The sequence below is a fragment of the Sciurus vulgaris genome (assembly GCF_902686455.1).
Source record: "Sciurus vulgaris genome assembly, chromosome: X".
In the NCBI taxonomy this organism is placed as follows: domain Eukaryota; kingdom Metazoa; phylum Chordata; class Mammalia; order Rodentia; family Sciuridae; genus Sciurus; species Sciurus vulgaris.
The window spans coordinates 49075932-49097370 of NC_136471.1; the positions used below are offsets into that span (position 1 = coordinate 49075932).

Sequence of the window (21439 nt, forward strand, 5' to 3'; positions counted from 1 at the left end):
GCAGTCTCCTCTAGCCTCTCCTACTTGTACATTCTTCTTTTGTAATCCTCTTCTAAGTAGCTGGAAATACTGGCTCTAGATTAACCAACAAAAGGGGTGGCATCTTCAAGGGACTTCTAAAGAGGCAACCATTAATGGTGAATGTAGGCAGAGTTCTAAGTTATTGTGCTAGCGGTGGAGAGGGCAGGACACTTTATTTCCTCTTATTAGCACATTAGCATAGTTTAAGGATGAACTAAGTCACTAAGCTGTGCTTACTGGTTCTTAGCCCTGCAGAAAGTACCTGAAGGCCTTGAAATCCCTGGGTGAAGGGGACTCTCATGGCAGGGGAGGCAGAGGGTAGATATGGTGAGAGCAATCAATTCTGGGAGGGAGAAGTAGCAGTGACATTATTCAGAATTATCAGTGCCTCATTGTAACTAAAGGCAAACAGACTTTTTATTTTTATTTTTATTTTTTGGTACTGGGGAATTAAATACAAGGGCCCTTACCACCAAGCTACATCCCCAGCCCTTTTTTATATTTTATTTAGAGACAAGGTCTCACTGAGTTGCTTAGGGCCTTGCTAAGTTGCTGAGGTTGGCTTTGAACTTGAGATCCTCCTGCCTCAGCCTCCAGAGCCACTGGGATTACAGGTATGCACCACCACTCCTAGCAAGGCAGAAAGACTTTTGATAGGTTTTATTATTGTTTCAAAATTATCTATAGGCAATGCAGCCCCTTACATCCTACATTCTATCTGAATAGCTCTTCCCCTATGCCCTTGGAAATGGTGAAGAATACTGAAAAGGTGTGGGGGGGGGCGGTGGCAGGGGACAGTTGTTAGAAGTCTTTAAATCCATGTTGAGAACAGCAGCAAGATGTTGTTTGAATTTTAAACTTTGACAAGTTTTGGTGTAATTAAACAATCATATTTGTACATTGAAAAAAGATGTTACTATTTTTAAAAGGTAGCACCTTTTGTTCATCTGCCTGTAAAAAGCACCTGTCACTAGAACTTCTAGGCTTTCCCCAAAGCCTTAAATCAGTGGAGTGTGGCTAGTAAGCTTTAAAGGACTTGAGTTGTTTTCTACAGCAGAAGGTTTTGTTTTCATTCCTGTCTTTTTTTAAAGGTTATGTGGGATTCTTCTTAGCCGTAAATGCTGAAATGTGTGTGTCTTCAAATGTGCATGTTCCTAGACCAGCCTGTGTCTTTACCTTAGTCTTACTACTACTATTGTTTCAGTTGCCTTTGCTTCCCTAAATTATCTGACAACATGATCCTTGGAGGCCTTATCTAATTGACTTCCTGATAAGGTTCTGAAGATGCCACAGTATTATAAACAATAATACTAATCCTTCCTGTCTGCAAACCACTCTTCACAAAGTGCTTTGACTTCTGGATATTTTTCGTCTCACATTCCTATGAAGGAAATTGAGCTGCTGTGTTTATATCTGGCATTGAGCTCAGCCTACCTCAATGGTCCTATTAAGTTTGGAACCATGCTTATCCTAGAGGCAGACTCACCTTCATTTACCTTTGAGCTCAGCTCTGTTGACTATTCTAAGAACACAGGAAGCCCAGTACTAGAAGTTATCACTAAAGCAAATATCCTTAACAGATCGCTCAGGAACTGGGAAATTGGTATGTTAAAAGAGGAGTGAGAGTTTGGTTTCCACATATCACATTGTTTCCCTCATCTGAAAAACATATGCCATAGTCATCATCTGCCATAGAAGATTGTAATGGCTACTGAGAAAACATAGATAATATTTTTGTTGTTGAGCTCTAGTGTCATCAGATAGTCTTATCATGTTGACTGGAGATACTCTTCATGGCAGACCACTGCAGACAACTGCATGGGAGATTTTTGGGGGCCAGGGCACATGGGCAGGCAGGACAGTCACGTGAACCAGCTGGTGCTTGGTCTACTTTCCTTCAGGGTATCTAAGGAGATGGCAGGTATTTGAAGCTCACCACTAAGCTCAAAGACGAAAAGGTGCAAGTTGTGAATTCTGCATATCAAATATGATCTCTCTTCCTTCTCTCCTCCTACAGTAATCCGATACAACAGTGATCTGGTACAGAAATACCACCCTTGCTTCTGGATTGACGGGCAGTATCTTTGCTGCTCTCAGACAGCCAAAAATGCTATGGGCTGCCAAATTTTGGAGAACAGGAATGGAAGTAAGAGACCTGATCAATATAGTTTCTTCCTCCTCTTCCCCCTCACCATCCCAGTGCTAGGAAGAGAACCCAGGGCCTCACACATGCTAGGCAAGCATTCTATCTCCACTAAGCTACATTCCCAGGTCAATTTTTTCCTTGTTTGGTGATAAGAGATATGGATATGTAGCTATCCACTGCATTCCCAGTGTTCATTGAACCCAGGGACACAGCATAAATTTGTATATTTTAGCCACTGTACAAGCAGATTTGGGTGAAAGGATTAGTGATGGCTAAAATCCAAGCATAATCTGCTCTTTAAGCCATGTGATCTGGAATCCATACACTTTTTCTAATTTGCCTAAAGGCTCTGTGTACAACAGCAAAATCCCTGATGAAATCTGGCCTTCAGCCCTTTCCTAAAATGCATTTCATATCATCACTGACTTCTTGTTTTGCAGGCTTAAAACCTGGGAGTTCTCACCGAAAGACAAAAAAACCTCTTCCCCCCACACCAGAGGAGGACCAGGTATAGAGGAACTTATATACTGTTACTGCTTAAATGGAAATTTTTAGTCAAACTCTAAAGATACACCAGTCTTAGAAGTCCTTAGAACTTGGTAGTGTTAATTTGTGTTCTTGCTGAGATGGGATTTATACTTCTACTTAGGACTTCCTCTCCAACTAAAAGATAAAGGGCTGTTAGGTAGTTCTAGGCAACTATTTAATCCAATCACCTGTTTAAAACATTTTAAAATACAATTTATTTTTATTTTTTAGTGAAAATTATTTTCCAACTATACAGTAAACTTGAAAGAATTTAGCACTGAACATCCCTACACACAACTCCTAGATTCTACCACTAACATTTTACTTTGTTTGTTCTTTTTAGATATATGTGACAGTAGTGAATTTTGACATATTACATGTACATGGAGTTTAACTTATTCTAATTAGATGCCATTCTTGTGATTTTACATGATGTGGAGTTTCACTGGTTGTGCATTTATATATGAACATAGGAAAGTTATGTCCAATTCATTCTATTGTCTTTCCTATTCTCATGCCCCCTTCCCTTCATTCCTCTTTGTCTAATCCAATGAACTTCTGTTCTCTACCCCCTCTTGTTTTGGGTTAGCATCCACAAACCAGAGGGAACATTAGGCCTTTGGTTTCTGGGGAAATGGCTTCTTTCACTTAGCATGATAGTCTTCAGTTCCATCCATTTACCAGCAAATGCCATAAATTCATTCTTTTCATCTGTTGAAGGGTAGGTACCTATGTTGGTTCCCATAGCTTAGCTATTGAGCTGCTGTAAACATGGATGTGGCTGCATCATTGTAGTATGCTGATTTTAAGTCCTTTGGGTATATACCAAGGAGTGGGATAACTGGGTCAAATGGTGGTTCCATTCCAAGTTTTCTGAGGAATTTCCATAGTGCTTTCCATAGTGGTTGCACCAATTTGCAGTCCCACCAGCAATGTATAAATGAACATTTTTTCCCACATCCTTGCCAACATTTATTGACTAACATTTTACTTTAAAACTTTATCTTTTGGTTCCTTCCTGAGGTCTAGAAAGTTCTTTCTGGTATATTATAAGTGAGATGGTTATGCTCATTTTACAAAGAAAACAAAGGTCCGAGTCATTTATTAGATCCATGTATTACTTCAGTGCCAAGCAGGTATCCTGACCTTGGCTGTACATGGTTTTTCTGGGAAGCTTTAAAAATACTGATGTCTGGGCTGGGGAGATAACTCAGCTGGTAGAGTACTTGCCTTGCATGCACAAAGCCCTGGGTTCAATCCTCAACACCACAAAAAAAAAAAAAAAAAAAAAAAAAAAAAAAAAAAAAAAAAACTGATGCCTGATTCCTAGTCCCAGGAATTTTAACATAGATGGTCTGTGGAAAACTGCCTAGGCATTGGGATTGTTAAACACTCCCTAGGTGATCTTCATGTGTACCTCAAGTTGAGAAGCCCTACATGGGTGCTTAAAAGTGGTTGCTGAATGAATGCAAAGTTTTTATTATGCCAAATTTGGGCTAGAATGGTGTCTCTAGTAAACTGGAGAGTTGGGGGAAAAGAGAATGCTTGATTAGCCAACCCCACCCCATATTTTTCTCCTACCTATAAAGATCTTGAAAAAGCCACTGCCCCCTGAGCCAACAGCAGCACCAGTCTCCACAAGTGAGCTGAAAAAGGTTGTAGCCCTTTATGATTATATGCCAATGAATGCAAATGACCTTCAGCTGAGGAAGGGTGATGAGTATTTTATCCTGGAGGAGAGCAACCTACCGTGGTGGCGAGCACGAGATAAAAATGGGTGAGTTCATGCCATCTCTTCCTGAGTTTGTGCCTGACCTGACCACTGCACACACATGCAAAGTACCACAGCTTAATTCCCTTCAGTGTCCTCATCAGAGATTGTTCTTCCCATGCCAAAGTGAATATATTCTCCAAGTACTTCTTGATGTGCAGCTCTACATGTGGCCTCTGTCGCCTCTTGGAGTCTCTGTTGTCATACACATATAACCAATACCACATGTTCAAAAGCTCCACCCTTAACTTGCCTAACCATGCATCAGAGACATGGTCCTTTTTAAGGGAGGGCCATGATCTCTCTCTCTCTCTCTCTCTCTCTCTCTCTCTCTCTCTCTCTCTCTCTTTCTTCATTTGAGATTGATCTGAGCTGGGGGTTAGGCATATAAATCTGTTTAAGATGGGAAAGTACTGAATGATCTACCATATTGTCTTCTCTACAGGCAGGAAGGCTACATTCCTAGTAATTATGTCACTGAAGCAGAAGACTCTATAGAAATGTATGAGTGAGTATTCTTTTATTCTCAGGATACTATCTTCCAGAAGGAACAAATTAAAGTCTATACTCTTTTTATATCCTTAACAGACATTTTTTATTTCAAAGTACATATTAAAATTAGTTACAGCTGGGTCAAATGATGCCACCACCCCAAGTTTGTGCTGATGTTTTTACTGTGACCTCAAATGTTCTCTGCTTATGAATTCTGGAGATGTTTCCACACTCCCAAATCCAAAAGAATCGGAGAGTTGACAACCTGATCAGAAACATTTGAAAGGATAAAAATGTCTAATTTGTGCTGACATCCTAATCATAGTAGTGGACTGTCCTTGAGTGACAGTCTCTGATCTTGTCCCTGCAAATCCTGCTTCCTTTCTTTGCCCACTACTTTCCATTTCAGTGCCAATCTGGGTGTTGAAAGGGGGTACGATGTGCTGTGCATGACAGGCTCTCAATAAATAGGGTTTGAGTGAATCAGTTGAATCATATACATGGATGACTTTGGTGCTGTATCCTTTGAGTCATTTAAACATGGCTACAGGGCTCTCAGAATGCTCTCCCTTCACAGGTGGTATTCCAAACACATGACTCGGAGCCAAGCTGAGCAACTACTAAAGCAAGAGGTGAGTGTGGACCACAAGCTAATGACATTCTCTGTGCATAATAAGCAAAGATACTGAATTAAGGGCCTGTTCTGCCCATCACCTTCAGACAATACAGAATCAAGGCGGCCTTCATCTGGGGTCCCAATTACACTCTACAGTATTAAAAGCAAGGCAGCAGCAATGCTGGGTGCAGTGTTGCATGTCTGCAATTCCAGCAATTGAAGATGCTGAGGCAGAAGGATGGCAAGTTTGAGGCCAGTCTCAGCAACTAAGCAAGACTCTGTCTCAAAATATAAAGGTTTGGGGGTGTAGCTTAGTGGCAAAGTTTCCCTGGGTTCAATCCTCAGTACCAAAATAACAATAAATAAATAAGCAATCAAGCAAGGAGCTTGCGGCTTAAGCTTGGAACTTGGCAGTGAAATCACAGATTGTTCTATTTTCTCTCAGGATTGGGAAGGTGGGATCAAGTGTGAGCACCACTTCCTCCTACAGTCAGCTTCATTTTCATTGTTTCAGGGGAAAGAAGGAGGTTTCATTGTCAGAGACTCCAGCAAAGCTGGAAAATATACTGTGTCGGTGTTTGCTAAATCTACAGGGTGAGTGCTATCCCAGGGCCCTTGGGATTAAAGATTGGGGTGCCCTCCTAGCAGCTTCTTAATGGTGTGGCCATCCCACATCTTCTGTCCCCTCAAGTCAAACTCATCTTACTTCACTTTTTTGGTCCTTCCAATCCTTGTTCCCAATTACTGACTATCCACTTCTTCAGGGACCCTCAAGGGGTGATACGCCATTATGTTGTGTGTTCCACACCTCAGAGCCAATATTACCTGGCTGAGAAACACCTTTTCAGCACCATTCCTGAGCTCATTAATTACCATCAGCATAACTCTGCAGGTGAGTACCAGGGCATTACAAACAAAAGAAGCAATTCAGGACTAAGTGGTGAGAGGAAGAATATACCCCATGGGGCAGTGTGGATTAGGTGTGAAAATAAGCCTCTGTGATGCTGAATAGGGGTCAAGTCAAGAGGTGGTCACACTTTACACCTAATAGGGAAGGACTTATTTGGTTATTGATGCTCTGTGCTAAGGAAAGACACAGAAGAGGCTAATGACTAAACAGTCAGCAATTATTCATGTTCCTACTGTGTACTCAGCAAGTCCCTCTGTTCTAGAAGAGAACACAGGAAAATTCATAGTTGAAGTCCTTTCCTAAAAGAACATACAGATTAGACAACATCAGAACACAGTTTCTAAGTAGTGTAGAAATTATAAATACTGAGAGATTAGTGAGGGTATGAACACATGGGAAAAGTTTCATTGAGAAGGTAGATGTGAATTAAGACTGGCTGGAAGGTGGCGATACATGGTAAGGGGTGTATTTCAATAAGTATTTCCTCTCCTTTGTCCCTGAAAACTCTTTTGTGAGAGGAGAAACTTACAGAAAAGTATGGGTTCATGGAGTTCTTCTAGGATTCAAAATGTACTAGAAGGATGCACATTGGAAGCATGAGGCTTGAAGTGAGGATGTTCGAGCCATCTTACCCCCCATGGTGAACCAAAAGCATGATCCCTCTGTATCTTTCAGGACTCATATCTAGGCTGAAATATCCAGTGTCTCAAAAAAACAAGAATGCACCTTCCACTGCAGGCCTGGGCTACGGTAACTGCTTATTTATCTAGGGTACAGGGGCTGGTTAGTTGCAAGACTATTTTTGCAGACCTTGTCCTAGGGAGTGTCCTTGAGGTCTGCTGTTCTGTACCAGCTGCCTCAAGGAAGATCAAGACAGGACCAAAGTTATTTAATGATTTTCTCCCTCTAGTGGTTCCTACTGGTATGGCAAAATATAGATTATTCATAAAGGGATTTGAAGTTTGCAGTCTTTTTTCATTTAATTGTGGTAAAATTTTTCAGCATCATTCCTGAGTTTGTTAGCTACCATCATACAAATAACAGTAAAGGGCTTTGGGAATATTTTTTGTCTATTTTTTCCTTATGACTAACTTCCACCTAAAATTCCCACTCTTCTAATAACCCTTGGCCCCTGAGATTTACCTGAGTAAAGGTGGATTAGTACTCCTGAGCATTTCCCATTTACTGCTTTTCCTATTTCAACCCTAGTAAGGCTTCATATCTATTGTAGGAATTATATATATATGACCCCCAAAGAATCACACGAACACTTTGTTGTTAGGATCATGGGAAATTGATCCAAAGGACCTGACCTTCTTGAAGGAGCTTGGAACTGGACAATTTGGAGTAGTAAAGTATGGGAAATGGAGAGGTCAATATGATGTGGCCATCAAGATGATCAGAGAAGGCTCCATGTCTGAGGATGAGTTCATTGAAGAAGCCAAAGTCATGATGTGAGTTACATCCCAAATTCAACTCTCGATTCAGTTGCTAAAGTCTAGGAATTATTAGGACAACCCACTGTGGTCTAAGGGTTCTTACAGTGATAGGGATTTGAGATCAGGGCCTAGGTCAACCCATAATTGCTACAATAAGAATTTGTCTTCCTTAGATACTACTTGAGAATAGTGTTGGTCATCAGTGTGTAGCATTTCAGTGGCATTTGGGGGTAGATGTAGAAAGTGAGACCTCCAAATAAAGGATGATTCTAATTTAGCCTTAGTGTTCTTTCAACCCTGGACTTGTTTCCTGTTCAATTGCTAGGCTCCAAATCCCTGTGCACCCCATATATTAGACACTTCAAGGGTTTGAGTTGGAAAGGAAAAAAGTAATCTTGCTATTATGCTACCTTACCTAATGCTCTATCCTAGGCCAATCCCTTCCATCCCCAGTCCCTTTATGATTAGTATGCAGAGCCAAAAGGGGAGGACTAGCTCCTTGCCTCTTCTATAGGAATCTTTCCCACGAGAAGCTGGTGCAGTTGTATGGCGTCTGCACCAAACAGCGCCCCATCTTCATCATCACTGAGTACATGGCTAATGGCTGCCTCCTGAACTACCTGAGGGAGATGCGCCACCGCTTCCAGACTCAGCAGCTACTGGAGATGTGCAAGGATGTCTGTGAAGCTATGGAATACCTGGAGTCAAAGCAGTTCCTTCATCGAGATCTGGTAGGACATCAGAAGGATTGACCTGGGATCAAGGAGTTGGAAGTAACCATGGAAGATATATTGTATATTGTTAAGGAGGGTTTCTGGTGCCATCATTTCAGTTATATCTAGAAAACACTACAAGTTAGGTATGCCTCTACCTAGTGGTGAGCTAGTCAAGAAATCTCCAGCCTCAAATCCAAGAGGCTGGCTATGGTGAGAGCTAGGGCAGTCACTCACCCCAGCTCCTTGCCACCTATGAGGAAGTGGTCATTAGCCATAAGGAAGTCCTTCTTTGGCCATTCTGAACTTGCAGCAGAAGGGCAATCCTGTGCTTTCCAATGGGACTACTCTTGGCAAGAAATCACCATTTAGTTACAGCAGATTTAAAAACTGGGGGTTCATGGATGCATTTGGCCCACATGTTGTTTTTAAAAACATCTTAGATGGGGCTGGGGATATAGCTCAGGTGGTAGAGTGCCTGCCTCATGAGCACAGGCCCTGGGTTCAGTTCCCAGCACGACACACACACACACACACACACAAAATACTCTGCTCATTAAAATGTCTTAGAATAGTTAGTAAACACTTTAATATAAACATTTCATATTTTAAAAATGGACTCCAGGTGCAATGGCATATGCCTGCAATTCTAGAGACTTGGGAGGCTGAGGCAGGAGGATTACAAGTTCAAGGGCAGCTTGGGCAAGTTAGTGACAGCCTGTCTAAAAATAAAAAATTAAAAGGGCTGGGGATGTAGCTCTGTGGTAAAGTGCCCCTGGGTTCAATACCCAGTAGTTCAAAAACAAAATAACAAATAGAAAAAGAAAACCTTAGTTTCTAGCTTCTCTTGGAAATCCAGGCCATCTTGGAGCACTGGGCCCATATTCTCACAGACACTTGCATAACATTCACTGGTAACATTTAGTCACTTTGAGCCGAGCAGCTGCCTCCCTTATATCAGGTCTGTGCTCTCCATTTCCTACAATCTCCATTTACCCTACTTCACTCTTCCTTTGCCTGCCTGGTTCCTGGAGACATCAGAGTTGTGCCCCTGTTTCTTCCCTCCAGGCCAAAACTCAAATAGCCCTATTCCCATTGGTAGAAGGCAGAAAACAAAGTTACTTCCTGATCTCCCTTAATTCTCTCAGCATTTCAACGAAGGAAGCAGTGTTGTGGAATTGCTTTTGTGAATGAAATCATTCTGTATGTCCTCAGTACTTTATATAGGACTGCATACTAGGTCACTTTCCATGCAGCAGAAATGCATCAGATTTTTACACTGGCATCAACTGACTTCTATTAGGTGGGAAAGTGTCTCTAGTTGAAGGGGATGAGCTATTCCTGGCTTCACTCCACTGATAGGCAGAAGCTTTGTGTCTTTAACCTGGTGTGTCAGAGACAGGATCTTACTGTTACCTGTTGTTGTACTACAGGCAGCTCGAAACTGTTTGGTAAATGATCAAGGAGTTGTAAAAGTATCTGACTTTGGCCTGTCCAGGTAAGTATGCCATTTTCATCTTTCCCTTTTAAAGTTAATATTTGCATACTACAAGCACGGCAAAGTGTTATCATTTTTTAAAATTTGTTCTTTTTAGGTATACATGAAAGTAGAATGTATTTTGGCATATTATATACATAGAGTTTAACTTATTCTATTTAGGGTCCAACTCTTGTGGTTGTTCATGATGGGAGTTCCCTGGTTGGTTAAGTTTTTAATTTTCTCTTCCTTTTATGTTCTCATTCTGTTTTCCTACCATCTTTCTATTCCTTTTCTTCCTCTGAATTATTTAGGTCACTTCTTTCATCCTTTTGCTTTATTGCTACATTCTTCTCTCCTTTTTCCCTTTACCTCTGATCCCTTCTTTTTAAAACTATATTTCCCCACTGGGGAATGATATTAGCCAAATCATATTATGTGCATGTGCAAATATGTAACAACAAACCCCACCATTATGTACAGTTATAAAGCACCAATAAAAAATATGGAAAAACTTATCTTGACCTGTTAATTCTGTTGACTTTCCTCCATCTCTCCTTCTTAATTAGTCTAATCCCCACTGGCAACTGTAGAATAGAAGGAAAGGAAGAATAGAGAAATGAAAAGGAGACAGAGAAAAGGAAAGGAGTACCTATTAGATCTTATTTTACTTCATTCTTCCTGTAACCAGACTGTCAATGAGGAAAGCTGAATCAGTAATGAAAACAGGAATTTTGTTAAATGTAACATTTGTAAAAGACATTGGCTGAACCACAGAGACTTTTGAGAAAGCCTGTAGGTGTGTATTTTTGCAGTTCTTGTGATTGTACCAAGAAGACTTAAGCAAATATCAAGCTCTCCAAATCCTAAAAGTAGTATGTCTTAAATCCCTCACAGGTATGTCCTGGATGATGAGTATACCAGCTCAGTAGGCTCCAAATTTCCAGTTCGGTGGTCTCCACCAGAAGTACTTATGTATAGCAAGTTCAGCAGCAAATCTGACATTTGGGCTTTTGGTAAGTGGATAAGATTATACAGATTATACAGCTCAAAGGAAGAGGAATGCACTGGGTAAATTCAATTTTGAAACCTGCACAGAAAGACTGTTCTTGCTTTCATTAATCTCATCCTTAGGGAGGGTTTACTATGTGTTAGAAACCTCAGGGGTTTCTGAGGACACAAACAGTAAACTGGATATGATCCCTGCCTTCTTAGAACTTACAATAATATATTGAGGAAAACAAACAATTCATTCAGTATTCAACAGTTTCTGAATACTGATTATGTACTAGGCGCTCTGCCAGACCCTATAACTACAAAGACAAATAAGATGCTGCCTCTCTTCTAGAGTAGCTAATGGTTCAGTGCAACTCCAACAGCCATCCAGCGTAGTCAGTACTATTGCAGAAATTTGGACAAAATGTTAAAAGCACAGAGGGGGAACAAGCGGATTCTGGTCTTTGAGGTTGATCTTGGAAGACTAGGACCCCTATTCTTTCCAAAAGGCTGAAAACTGTTTTAATACTGTTTTTATTATCTTCTAGGGGTTTTAATGTGGGAAATTTACTCCCTTGGAAAGATGCCATATGAGAGATTTACTAACAGTGAGACCGCTGAACACATTGCCAAAGGCCTACGTCTCTACAGGCCTCATCTGGCTTCAGAGAGAGTATATACCATCATGTATAGCTGCTGGCATGAGGTAAGTGCCTTTTTGTGACCTTTTAAATTATTTCCTTGAACCAAGTTTCTCATTTAGCTGGCTAGTCCCCATTTTCCATGGCTGTTTGGCAGCTGGGCACAGACTGATAACTGCACACATTCCCTGACCCTGGTCTGCACCACATCCTCTGCTGATTAGAGGCTTTCCCAGGCCCACCCAATTCTCACTACAGTATCATTAGCAGACCCCAATACCAACTTAGCTTTAGTGGGAGGGGGTGTTGTGTGGCCATGTTGTCTAGCCTAAGCAGCTAGTCAAAGGCACTCAGGTAAGTGTGTGGGCATTACAAAAGAAAAGTCACTGAAGTTTGTGTTCATTCGGAGTCATTAGCCCTTTCTTTCATTCTTTTTTTCTTGCCAAACTTTTCTGGCTGAGGTCCCAAATGGTTTTTTTAAACCTACGGTTTGGAAGGGACCCCAAATAAGTAGTTTTTGTTTATTTGTCTGTATGTGTGTGAGGGCAGCTACTGGGGCTTGAACCCAGAGATACTGTACCTCTGATACTGTACTCAGTCTTCTTAAAAATTTTGAGATAGAGTCTGGCTAAATTGCTCAGGCTGGCTCCAATCCTCCTGCCTCCACAGTCACTGGGATTATAGGCATGCAACACCTCCCTGACCGTTTTTGCTTTTTGATATGGTACACTGTGGAGTTGGGAGGCAGGCGTGTTATTCTGGAAATAAGGAGCCTGTCCCACTATTACTAAATTGCTTTCCTGCTCTCATCTTGGGTTTTTTTAGGTGCTTTTTTCACTTTTCAGTAGAAAACCATAATTTGACAACACAAATCTTTAGTAGGAAGTAAATACTCAACTCTTAGTTCTGCCACTCTAGAAATAGATAGTGTCCAACAAACACTGATGTGTATCTAGAGTCCTCCTGAAGAGATGAAAAGTAGGCTCAGAGCATTAGCTCCTTTCCCTTGGGACAAATGATAGAGGTCACAAAGAAAGGGAGAACCCCTTGGAGAAACTTCCCTTTTCTCCTGTATGATGAAGGATTAGGGGTAATTAACTATGCTCCCTTCTAACCAGGACATCCTTACTCTGCTAGTTAAAAACTATTTCAGATGGTACTTTCTCAACAGCTTATGTAAAGTAGTGGTCAAAAAACAGGGTGCACATCAGAATCCCTGGGGAACTCTTTAAAATATAGGTTACTAAGGCTCTTACCTGGAAATTCTGATTAGGTAATATCTGAAATGGAACTCAGGAATATTTTTAAAACTTCCCTGGAAATTCTAATATTCAGCTCATTTTGAGAACCACTGATTCAAAGGACCAAGAAATGATGACCTTTGGGTTTTGTCACATTGAGACCATTCTGGCATAAATGTTCCCTGAATCATCAAATACATCAGGGGCTTATGGACCATGTCTGTCAAAAAGAGCCTTAGCCTGCAAGCCAGGCCAACAAAAGTTCCCAGGTACTTCAGGTTCCCTGCCCAGAGATATAGACTGCGGCTCTCAAATATTAAGCCCTTTGTTCATTTTGGCTTTGGGATGAGAGAAACGGTGTTTGAAACCAAACTAAACATTGTCACAGTTTGTTGGAGTTCTGTTCTGCTAACCACTTAAATGTATTTGGTAGCCATTTACATTTGAAGCTACAAAATAATACATTGTCATTATGTAATGAACTTCCCCTCAGTTTTAATCAATGTCGGTTTAATTTGTAAATTGTTATTATCACATTAAGTAACCTGAGTTACTAAAGATGAAAAGTGCACAAGCACTTTTGGAGAGCCTACTTCCTTTCCATTTTTTTGGTAATTAACAAACAGGGTATGTTACTGGGTATACAATATATACTTAATAAACATTTGCTGTTTACTATTGAATTTCCCTTGGATTCTAGTCACTGTAACACTCTACTTTTTCTTTATTTTTAGAAAGCAGATGAACGTCCCACTTTCAAAATTCTCCTGAGCAACATTCTAGATGTTATGGATGAAGAATCTTGAGCTGGCCAATAAGCTTCTTAGTTCTACTCCTGTCCTCCACAGCCCCAAATTCATTTTCTCTGAAGAAATCCCAGGCTTGCAGGCTCTGGAGCCTTTAGTCTCCCACTGGATACACAAAGGCTCTTCTACATGTAGAAATGTAACACCTTTTCTTTGATTTCCCTGGGATAGTGCTTCTGAGTAAAGGCCAAGGAGTTTCTGTGCCTGGTATTAACCCCACACACACTCACACAAAACCCCCCCCCCCCCCCCCGAGAGAGAAAATTACCCAAGACTATTAAGACAGACTGAATTTGGGAAGGAAATTTGGGGAGGAGGGAGGCATGTAAATAACCTTGCAAGGGGTCCAACAGCTCTTTGGTAGGCATTAGAGCTTGGGGGTGGGGTAGAATTTGGCAGGAATGAAATGGTATCATAAAGTGAAGGAATGTTTTGATAAAATAAAATTACTGGAAAGAGTGAAGGTCTTTCAATTGTGCAAGCCTCCCCGAAGCGCCCTATCTCCGTATTGCAAGAACAGCTGTGTGGCATTCGTCTGGTGCATTTCTACACTGAGAACTCAACTGGATCCTCCACATTTAACGCTTTTGCTCTTGTTAAATCTTACCTCTGAGTGTGAGATGAATTCACAAATTCACAATGCCTGGCACTCAGAAGGCATGAGATATCATCTGAATGGATTTTAAACTTGGGGACAAACACTGCCTGAGTCTCATATCCCTATGTCGATACAGGCAAACTCTCAAAGAACTAGAGGCCAGGGACATAGGATGGCAAACTCATCGGCCAAGCGGTCCCAGTCCCGTGCAACGACATGGCAGGGAAAGCGCGGGCCAATTTGGAAACTGGCAGGGGCGGAGCTGCTGGGCTGGCCCGCTACAGGCCACGTGGCCTAAAGTAACTTCCTCCCCCCGCCCCGGCTCCCTTTACTTTTTCCCTTTGGAATAACGACCTGACAGCGCCTCAGCTCTCAAGGGTCAGGCTAGGCGTCCCCGGGAGTTGTGGCTGGGAGGGGACCCAGCGGGCGGGGAAAGCGGAGCACCAGCGCTGGGAGGCAACAGGCCGGGATCAGGTGCCAGCCTCGCGCCGACGCAGTGCACTCACGGGGGCGTTCCCGAGGCGGCGGGTTGTGGTTCCGGTTCCGTCGCTGAGACACGTGAAGGTCGGTGAGTTGGTGTGGAGTTCGCCTCGGCACGCGTGGTCGCGCTGGGATGGATTCTTCCTCGTCCTCCTCCGCGGCGGGTTTGGGTGCAGTGGACCCACAGTTGCAGCATTTCATCGAGGTGGAAACTCAGAAGCAGCGCTTTCAGCAGCTGGTGCACCAGATGACTGAACTTTGTTGGGTGAGGATCCTGGGGCTGGGATCTGGACACTGCACCCACCTTCCCTCTGCCCTTCTTCCATGGGACTCGCTACTTCGTCGGGGATTTGGGGAGAGGGTGGGACCCGGTAGCGCTGCCCTGCAGAGCCGGAAGAAAGAAGGGTGACTCCACTTCTTAGGGGACAGGCACTCCCTGGACCTTGGCTTTGTTGGTGCAGTGAACTGGGGATCACAGACTTACTCCACTATCCCACCCAGTACTTGGAAATATTTGAGTTTGCAGCTACCTAGTACTGATCACCAAACTGGGCGCAGGCTCCAGTACAGGGTTTTTATTTTGGGGAGCCTGAATCCTGGAGAGTCCATGAATCTGCTATTTTGTATTCCTTGGGATTTACTTTGATTACCCAGTCGTTCTAACCCTCCCGGTGAAAAACGAGTGTCTCTAGCCCGCTGACTATAAAAAGTGGCGTAATCTCTTCCAACATACTCATTTATTTGCCTTCTTGTTGGGTTGTTGTGTAATACCAAACCGTGTCGGGTCTGAAGGTTGAGGAATTGAGTCTGCCCTGTGAGGGGACTTTGGCAAAAGAGTGGAAAGCATTTGCAGTTTGAGATCAAAGTGTCTGGTTGCCAAGGACAGCATACTGCTCTCCCTTGACATACAAACTCATAGAATTTAGAGGCCAAGGATAATATTTCCTGAAATTGGACGGTCTAAGACTTTTGTATACAGAAGAGAATTGTGAATAACTTTCAACCGAATCCCTTTGAACTATATCCAGTCATCAGTTTCTACAGTCCCTTTCCCATAAACTTAAGGTGGTGCTGGACTATGATCTTTACCAAGTGCTTAGCTTATTCTGGTCTGCTGCCTTGGACCAGAATATTTTAATTCTTTCTTTAAAAAAATGATTCATGGGGCTGGGGAGATAGCTCAGTCGGTAGAGTGCTTGCCTTGCAAGCACAAGGCCCTGGGTTTAATCCCCAGCACCCAAAAAAAAAGATTCATTACATTTGGACCAGGAGGGGGTGTGGTTAAGGACTCCTTTAAGAATCTGTAAGCTGTGAACCCTTTAAGAAAATTTACAACTTTTCGCTCCTTGTGACAGGATTCAAGAACCTCTGGCTTAAGTAGACAGGGTTATGCAATCTCAGTTCTTAAATTTTCTTTTGACGGGTGTTAGGGTACCTTACGACTCTATTTAGTGCCTTTAAAAAATAATGATTTGCCTTTTAATCATTTATTCTTCAATTAATTTAATGGCATTCGATGCAGATAGCATTGTGAAGTTACAACCAAATTCAGCAAAATATTACTTTATTGATATTTTGCTAATTTTCTTTCCCTATGATATCTCAGCTCCACCATTTTCTAGCCCTTTGTCTTTGGGTAGACGATCTCTGTGCTGAAGTTTCTCTTTGTAAAAGGAGGATTATTAATAGTGTCTATTCCATGGGGTTGTTGTGAGAATTTAATGTAAACCTGTAGAATATTGGTTGACACTTGGTAAACTGCCAAATTAGAAATATTAACATATATTGTTTTTAGGTAAAGTTTTTCCTCTAAGCAATGAAGTTAGTCTTTTTTTTCTGCAAGTTCCCTTTGTGATTCTGTGTCTTATCCTGAGCAGGAGAAGTGCATGGACAAGCCTGGGCCAAAGTTGGACAGTCGGGCTGAGGCCTGTTTTGTGAACTGCGTTGAGCGCTTCATTGATACAAGCCAATTCATCTTGAATCGACTGGAACAGACCCAGAAATCCAAGCCAGTCTTCTCAGAAAGCCTTTCTGACTGATCTCAGCATTACCTTTTTGGAAAAGGAAGGTAGTTCAAGAAAGGAACTGTTGATGGGATGGTTGAAGAAATGGCTATGGGGAATTGACTGGCTCCCACCTTTTGTCACTCTTGGGACATCTTGTCATCTGAGAATGAACAAAGACCAATTTTCTGGTGTGGGGTTTGAGGGTCATATATGTACTTGGTTATGTTTTTAATGCTAATCTTGTGAAAATAATTGACAGATGGAAAACTATTAGATGCATATTACTGTATGTGGGACTATGCTTTTCTCAAGGTCCCCCAAACTGCTTCCTATGAGTTTGATAGTGGAATTGCTTTCTGTAATTTGATGGTGGGACCACACAGGTAAAATCTCTGTTTGTGTGACTTCATTTCACATTTTGGGGGAGATATTTTTGTCTGTCCATAAAGGCAGCAGTGGGAGAATTACTATTTGGCACTTAACTGTGGGTCTCCTTAGCTAGTATTTGACTGTCAGTGCTGGGAAAAAAATCCCATGGGGTGTATATTCAGTTACACTTCAGCTTTCTAGGTTGTCCCCCTCCCCTATACTATGATTTATTTAAACATATCTAAATTATGGTCTCAAGGTAGAACAGGCAACCTGTTAATCTAAAGGTCTTTAATTATAAAGGAATCTAGCCAATGAACATAATTCTCATTACTAGATTTCCACAGGAAGAAGTTAACTTACCCTATATATCAGGGTAAAAAAAAAATTCTAAAGAAATTACAAAGATTTAGGCCAGTCAAAAACTAACAGCAGTTTCAGGTAGAGATGCATGCCTGATGTTAATCATTACAGATTCAACTGACTGCATTCTTTTGATCACTGAAATAAAAGCTTCTACTCTGTGATTAAGAGGCTTTCTATTCTGGTTTTTATCAGTAACTCATAGAGATTTAGTGTGGGCTCATTCCATGACTGAAATGTAGTCAGTGTGTATTCTAGAGGCCCCTGAACTTTTTGTCAGAAAAGAGAGCCTTGAGATGAGATGGAACAGATTCAGTGCTGACAGTTAGGTTCCTGAGTATAGTAGAAGAGCTTGTAGTGACTGGATTCACCTTTTTTTGGGGGTGGGGGTGCTGGGGCTTGAACCCAGGGCCATGTGCTTACAAGGCAAGCACTCTACCGACTGAGCTATCTCCCCAGCCCCTGGATTCACCTTTTATTTCACATCCTAGTAAAATAAAGTGAAACTACTTTTTGGGAGCCTCTAGGGTAAATCCATGAAAATTGGGCACATACATATTTCTAGAAGCCTCGGGTCCCTGTTTAGCATTTCCCCCTATAGGTATTATGAGGAAATTTTTTACAAATCATGATGGAAACACAATTCAACAAAATTTTAAATGCTTACTCCATGCCAGTCACTGCCTTTAGTGACACGGATTCAGCAGTGCACAAAATAGAACCTGTCCTTGAAGAGCTTATGTTCTAGCTAGGGAAGACAGAATATATGCATAAATGTAAATGTAATAAAAACCATGGAGAAAAAGACAGTAAGAGTGTTAGAGAATGTTTGTAGGGCATCATTCTTTTTATAGAAAATGGTTAGAGGCCTCATTGGAAAGGTGGCATTTCATCAGTCCTGAAAGAACTAAGAGACCAAGCTTTGTGGGTATCTGAGAGAATATTTCAGACAGAGGTAACAGCAAGTCCAAAGGCCCCAAGGTAGGAGCTGTATGACATGAGGCCATTTACAATAACAGTGAAAAGGTCAGTAGAACTAGAGTAAAGTAAGGAGAAAGGTAAAAAGTTTGGAGAAAAAATAATGAGATGGGTTAGGACTGGAGAAGTAGTATGTACTGATCATGTGGGGCCTTGGAGGTCATTTTAAGGACTTTGGGCTTTACTAGGCAAGGTAGCCAATTGAGGGATTTTAGCAGATGAGTGATGTAATATAATTTAAATTTTAGGAGTGTCTGGCTACTGTTTGGAAAACATGGACATTGTGAAGTAGTAATAGTAATAAGAATAATGGCATTTTGAAGTCTAGGAAAAATCAAGCATTTAGAATAGCTGTCTGACACATACCTTGTATCTATATGCCCATGTTCATTTTTCCCTCTATAAGTCTAGTGTTCATGTAAAACCTCAAGTGATATAGAGGCTTCTTTAGTCTTTTTCTTATTTTTAATTATTAATCTATTTATTTTATTACATCATTATTCTTCATTTAGTATTAAATTATTCTTATTACATGTACACACAAACAAAATGTGTTTACAGTATTATTGCTTATTCAACTAATATAATGCAAAAGAAGGTTTGTTAGATTCCTGCAATATACTTGAGCACCAAGTTTGTGTTCACTACTAGGCAATGAGGAAGAAAAGGTATAACATTTTCCTCTGACCTCAAGGATATTAATAAGAATGAGAGCAACAACTTGGGCTTTTGTTCCATCGATCTCAGAAATTCATTTTCAGAACCTTGATAGAAAGATGGTATTGTCAGTCCTGATATTCAAAGCCTTCATTTCACATATTCAAGGTAGAAAACTTAAGAATTAATTATAAAACAAAAGGATTAGATTAGCAGACCCTTCTGAAATGAAATCTTACTTAGAAGCCTAATATGTAAAATAGAAAAGCCAAGATGCTCTGGTAGGAGGGTATCTATCTGGAATTCTCATTGCTATTGTCTCCTCACCCACCTGTGCCCCTAATAGTGCTTCAGGTACTCTGTTCAAGCCTCTAGGCATTTATCAAACATACCGTGAAAACTGGAACCTATTTCTAAAATCTACTAACATTAGGGATAACAGATTCAAGGAAATCAGGCAAGAACTTCATATTTATTATTGATAACAAATCTCTATAAGGAGTTTGAATTCTAAAATGTAACTCAATAAACCCGATGTAAAATAGCCTTTACATGGAAAGAGGAAAAGCAATGGTCCTTTCTTTTTAAAAATCAATTTTCTCTCATATTTAGGCTGTAAGAAATATCTTAGCCTTAGGGAGGTTGATTCTAAAGATCACCCAAGAGCATACTTGTCTTAAAACTTCATAATCTTCTTCATCCTTATCTACCTATTTATTTATTTATTTCAGCACTGAGAATCAAGCCCAGGGCCTCACACATGCTAGGCAAGTGCCCTATCACTAAACTATATCCCTCCCTTAGCATTATTTTTGTCAGCGTCTTCTGTGAAGGTATCTGGTATCCTATATCGGAATTCAGAATCACAAGATACCTTTAAGGTACTGTTCAGATTCACTGATCTCAAGTGTTATATTTTGGATATAGTTTGAATGTGTCTCCCAAGGGTTCATTGTGTTGAGAACTTGGTCCCCACTGTGGTGTTGTGGGAGGTGGGGCCTAGTGGGAGGGGTCCTTAGGTTACTGTGGGGGGAGCTGACCCTGGAAGGAATCAAAGTAGCTTTTGTGAAACCTCTGAGCTCTCACAAGAGTGAGTTGTTTTAAGAGCAAACCTGACCCCTGAATTTTTCTCTTGCTTCCTATTTGGTGTTATAATGTCTTCCTACAACCCATGCTTCCTCTATTGTCATCTGTCATGAGGTCAAAACAGTTAAGGAGGACCCTTGCCAGAGCCAGTACCATGCTCTTTTGGACTCTCAGCTTCCAAATCTGTGACCTAAATCTTTTTTTATGTATAATATTAGATAGACTCAGGTATTTCATTATAGTAACAAAAAACAGACTAATACAAGTCAAAAGCCAACAGGTGTGGACTAAAAGAGAATTTGAAAGGCATGGAGAAAAAAAGGCCAAGAACTGTGGTAAGGAACCCACAGGTGGTATTAAAATTGAGGCCATATGCTTCTCTTGAACAGGATGGCAAGCAGGCCATGGTAACAGCAAGAAGGGGACAACATGAGAATTGATACAGAGCTAGTGGAAATGACCAAAGCTGTTTTCAAACAGTTAAATTTTTCTGTGTGTGGTGCTGGGGATTAAACTCAAGGCCTCATGTATGCTAGACAAGTGCTCTACCATTAAGCCACATCCCCAGCCCTAGAAAGTTCATTTGAATGTTTACATAGATGATAAGACAAATCAAGAATATTTAGTTCAGGGCCGAGTTTGTGATTGGCTTCTGTGAAACAGTTGGCATCCAGGTAGTGCTCGAACCTTTGACATTTGACACAGAAAGTGAGCCATGTGAAGTGCAGATAAGAATATTTGCTGGGAGGTTACTCTGACCATAGCCAAGTCCCACTATAAAGATAAGCAAGGTAGAACTGACCACTACACACAGAATCAAACAGATAAATCCTGCAATAAAAAAATTAAATTGTTCTTTAATACTTACATAAGAAAAGCTACAGCAATTTGACAATTACAATCCTTAATATCTTAATGAGTAGCATTTGAGCCATTAGCCATTTAATGTATGAACTAATAAAAATTATGTATCTAATACTATGTGTATTACAAATATCACTCCTAAAAAGGCAAACCCTATGCAATATGCTACACAGAAATACATAGAAGGGACAGTTAGGATATGGCAAAGCAGAATTCAGATGTACTGATTAGGAACTCTGAG

At 41.0% G+C, this 21439-nt stretch overlaps 2 protein-coding genes across 4 annotated transcripts in view; both read left to right on the forward strand.

Annotated features, from left to right (window-relative positions):
- The window catches only part of BTK (Bruton tyrosine kinase), a 36662-nt gene extending 22613 nt beyond the window's left edge, over positions 1-14049 (forward strand). For all 3 annotated transcript variants that reach the window (XM_079123998.1, XM_079123997.1, XM_079123996.1), the window contains exons 6-19: positions 2039-2167; positions 2608-2675; positions 4285-4472; positions 4912-4974; positions 5536-5590; positions 6089-6168; positions 6339-6466; positions 7160-7234; positions 7767-7938; positions 8438-8654; positions 10070-10134; positions 11011-11129; positions 11658-11815; positions 13726-14049. In XM_079123998.1, the coding sequence (XP_078980124.1) occupies positions 2039-2167; positions 2608-2675; positions 4285-4472; positions 4912-4974; positions 5536-5590; positions 6089-6168; positions 6339-6466; positions 7160-7234; positions 7767-7938; positions 8438-8654; positions 10070-10134; positions 11011-11129; positions 11658-11815; positions 13726-13797 (1589 nt within the window). In that variant the 3' untranslated portion in view covers positions 13798-14049. The remainder of the gene's footprint in view (positions 1-2038; positions 2168-2607; positions 2676-4284; positions 4473-4911; positions 4975-5535; positions 5591-6088; positions 6169-6338; positions 6467-7159; positions 7235-7766; positions 7939-8437; positions 8655-10069; positions 10135-11010; positions 11130-11657; positions 11816-13725) is intronic.
- A 706-nt stretch (positions 14050-14755) lies between these two features.
- TIMM8A (translocase of inner mitochondrial membrane 8A) lies at positions 14756-17777 on the forward strand. The gene is made up of 2 exons (XM_079124001.1): positions 14756-15140; positions 16753-17777. The coding sequence occupies exons 1-2, from the start codon at positions 15009-15011 to the stop codon at positions 16912-16914; spliced, it is 294 nt and encodes a 97-aa protein (XP_078980127.1). The 5' UTR covers positions 14756-15008; the 3' UTR covers positions 16915-17777.
- The last annotated feature ends 3662 nt before the right edge of the window (positions 17778-21439 follow it).

Coding starts and splice junctions, on each gene's coding strand:
- TIMM8A (XM_079124001.1), top strand. CDS start 15,009: ATGGATTCTTCCTCGTCCTCCTCCGCGGCGGGTTTGGGTGCAGTGGAC. Junction 15,141..16,752: donor AGATGACTGAACTTTGTTGG/GTGAGGATCCTG, acceptor TATCCTGAGCAG/GAGAAGTGCATGGACAAGCC.